Source organism: Penaeus monodon, chromosome 19, assembly GCF_015228065.2.
Source record: "Penaeus monodon isolate SGIC_2016 chromosome 19, NSTDA_Pmon_1, whole genome shotgun sequence".
Lineage (NCBI taxonomy): Eukaryota > Metazoa > Arthropoda > Malacostraca > Decapoda > Penaeidae > Penaeus > Penaeus monodon.
In genome coordinates this window covers 47,916,179-47,918,615 of record NC_051404.1, presented here as the reverse complement: position 1 = coordinate 47,918,615, position 2,437 = coordinate 47,916,179, and the positions used below count along the sequence as shown (strand labels likewise).

Sequence of the window (2,437 nt, the reverse complement as noted above, 5' to 3'; positions counted from 1 at the left end):
CCCGAAAATGGTCTCCTGGTTTCTTGTTCATGTTTGATTTCATATGGATGTAAATCTATGTACTAAATTCAGTGATGCACACACAGGAATATGTTGTTTTTATATTTTATTAATCTTATCAATCACGTAGCACTGAATATTCCAGAAAGAAGTAAACAAAGGTCTTTAGCGCAATACTTTGTTCTACGCTTAGGCCACAGCAAAGGGGTCTTGAGCGACGCACGGGTGGCCAGAGCCTCTAGACCAGCGGGTAGGAAGCCTGCGTGGCGATGCCGCAGTTGTTGTCCTTGTTGCGCGCCATCTGGATGTAGCCCTTGTTGCCCCAGGAGGTGTTCCACGAGTTCTTGACCAGCCAGTAGGCCTCGCCCTTCTCCGTCTCGCCGTAGCCCACCGCCAGCACGCCGTGGTCCAGCGCCGTGGACGAGCAGTCCTCCTCGTAGTACACGCCTGGGGACGAGAAATATCCTTAGCTATTTAGGCAAGTTCCTTTCCACTGAGAATACTCGGTTGTTGTGATTCAGACTATAAAGAAACTTTAGCTGAGATCAAAAACGCTGCTTCTGTCGCCAGAAGAGCTCATTAAGATTTGACGAGTGAGAGCCATTACCGTCGTGGTAGAACTGGAAGGACGGTTGGGAGGCGTCGATGGCCACGGAGATGGGGCCAACCTTGGCCACGGCCTTCTTGAGGGCGCTCTCGCTGCCGTGCTCGACGTCCACGAAGCCGGTGTCGGTGGCGCCGACGTTGGAGGCGTCGAAGCGACACTTACCGTCCTTCACACCAAAGTTGGAAGCAGTGAGTATCGTGATTGTTCTGTCTTTAGGATTATTGTTTTTCATCGTGATTTGTTCGGAAGTTATTCAGGGAAAAGGACCCGGAGACACTGACCTCAGCCTCGTACGGGTAGGAGGCCTCGGTGTCGATGCCCTTGTTCTCCTTGATGTATCGGAAGGCCTGGTCCATGAGGCCGCCGTCGCAGCCCATGTTTCCGAACTTGCCGGAGCAGTCGACGAGGTTCTGCTCGGACAGACTCACCAGCTTGCCGTCCTTCAGGAAGTGCTGGCCCTCCAGGGACCCCGTCTGCAACAGAAGCCACGCTGTCCATTACGTGTCATTACACAAAAGCAAGAAATTGAGCTATCCTTTGCCGCATGGCCGAGGCACTGCAAAAGCAGGACCCACCGTAGAGAAGGCCCAGCAGGAGCCGCACTGCTTCTGGTCCTTGACGGGGGTCACGGCGCCCTTGGTGCGCCAGTCCACTTTCTCCGGGAGAGTCTCGTCTTCGTCAGCTCTCAGGATGGCCGTCGGCCGACGGGTGGGGGCGTTGAGGAAGCCGTTCATGGTGGCGGTGAATTCCTCGGAGGTCTGGGGGCAGAGAGAATGGCGGATGAAGACGTGGTCAGGCGGAAGGAAATGGGGCGACTTTCGTGAATTGGTTTGTCATTGTCCTTTAGTCAGAGGCAGGTGTGCGTCCAAGTGGAGGTGCTCACCATGTCGCCGAACTGGTTCATCTGGAGCGTGAAGGTGACCTCGCCGTTCTCGAAGCGGGCGTTGTGGTCGTCGATGAACTGCTGGTTCTGCTCGAACACCGACAGGCGGTAGCGCTCCTCCTGCGGGCTGGCGTAGTGGCGGCCGTGCTCAGCCTGCGTCAGGAGACAGTCGTGAAGGGACTTTGAAATACTTATAACCCTGTTTCTCTGTGTCACTGTTACCTTAGGCGACTTTAAGGCCACCAATACCAAGGCCATTATTACAAACACATCCTGAATGAACGCGTTGCATCAAACGGGAAGAGGATACTGTTGGTACCTTGAAGTTGTACCACTGCTGGCGAAGGGAGGGACTGGCCACGGCCGCGGCCACGACGCAAGCCAACACTGTCAGGAACTTCATCTGAAAAGGAATTCAGAGTCCGATTCTGTATCTGTGCTAGAGAAATTTCACACAAAAACAAGAATTTATGACCCACAGTGCCCCTCGAGCGCCTCCATGAAACACGCCGGCGGACTCACCTCTGCGGACTCTGAAGGCGCTACCTCTGATCGGCCTTTTAAAAGGGCGAGCGTGGGAGATGCAACTGCATGCACAAGACTCTTATCGGAAAAAACGTGTTGCAGAGTTGTGATAGAATTCAAGCAAAAAAAAAAGAAGATAATGGCTGCATTACGAGTGCGATACAGGTACAAAGGCAATAGGTAATACTAGCGATTACTATGTGACAATGAACTTCAGAATTACAAATAACAAAATTCCATGACGCAAAGAGTAAAAAAAAACATTTGACTGGCACTATGAAAAAATAAACTCGAACCCTCTCTTACAATTTTCATTATTCATTATTCTTCCCATTTCCTTCTCTCTATCATTACAGCATGAACGCCAGCAGATTTGGCTGCATTACCTGGGAGCGCACACCCTTGCCTACTTTATCTCACTG

General features: G+C 51.9%; 1 protein-coding gene across 1 annotated transcript; it reads right to left on the bottom strand.

Moving 5' to 3' along the window:
* Positions 1-89: 89 nt before the first annotated feature.
* Positions 90-1,820, bottom strand: LOC119585287 (procathepsin L-like; the record flags this gene model as incomplete). Its single annotated transcript, XM_037933960.1, is given in 6 exon segments — positions 90-447; positions 608-773; positions 889-1,080; positions 1,183-1,365; positions 1,491-1,643; positions 1,810-1,820. Coding segments are annotated over 6 exon segments (914 nt in total), but the record flags the coding sequence as incomplete, so codon positions are not given.
* Positions 1,821-2,437: the final 617 nt, after the last annotated feature.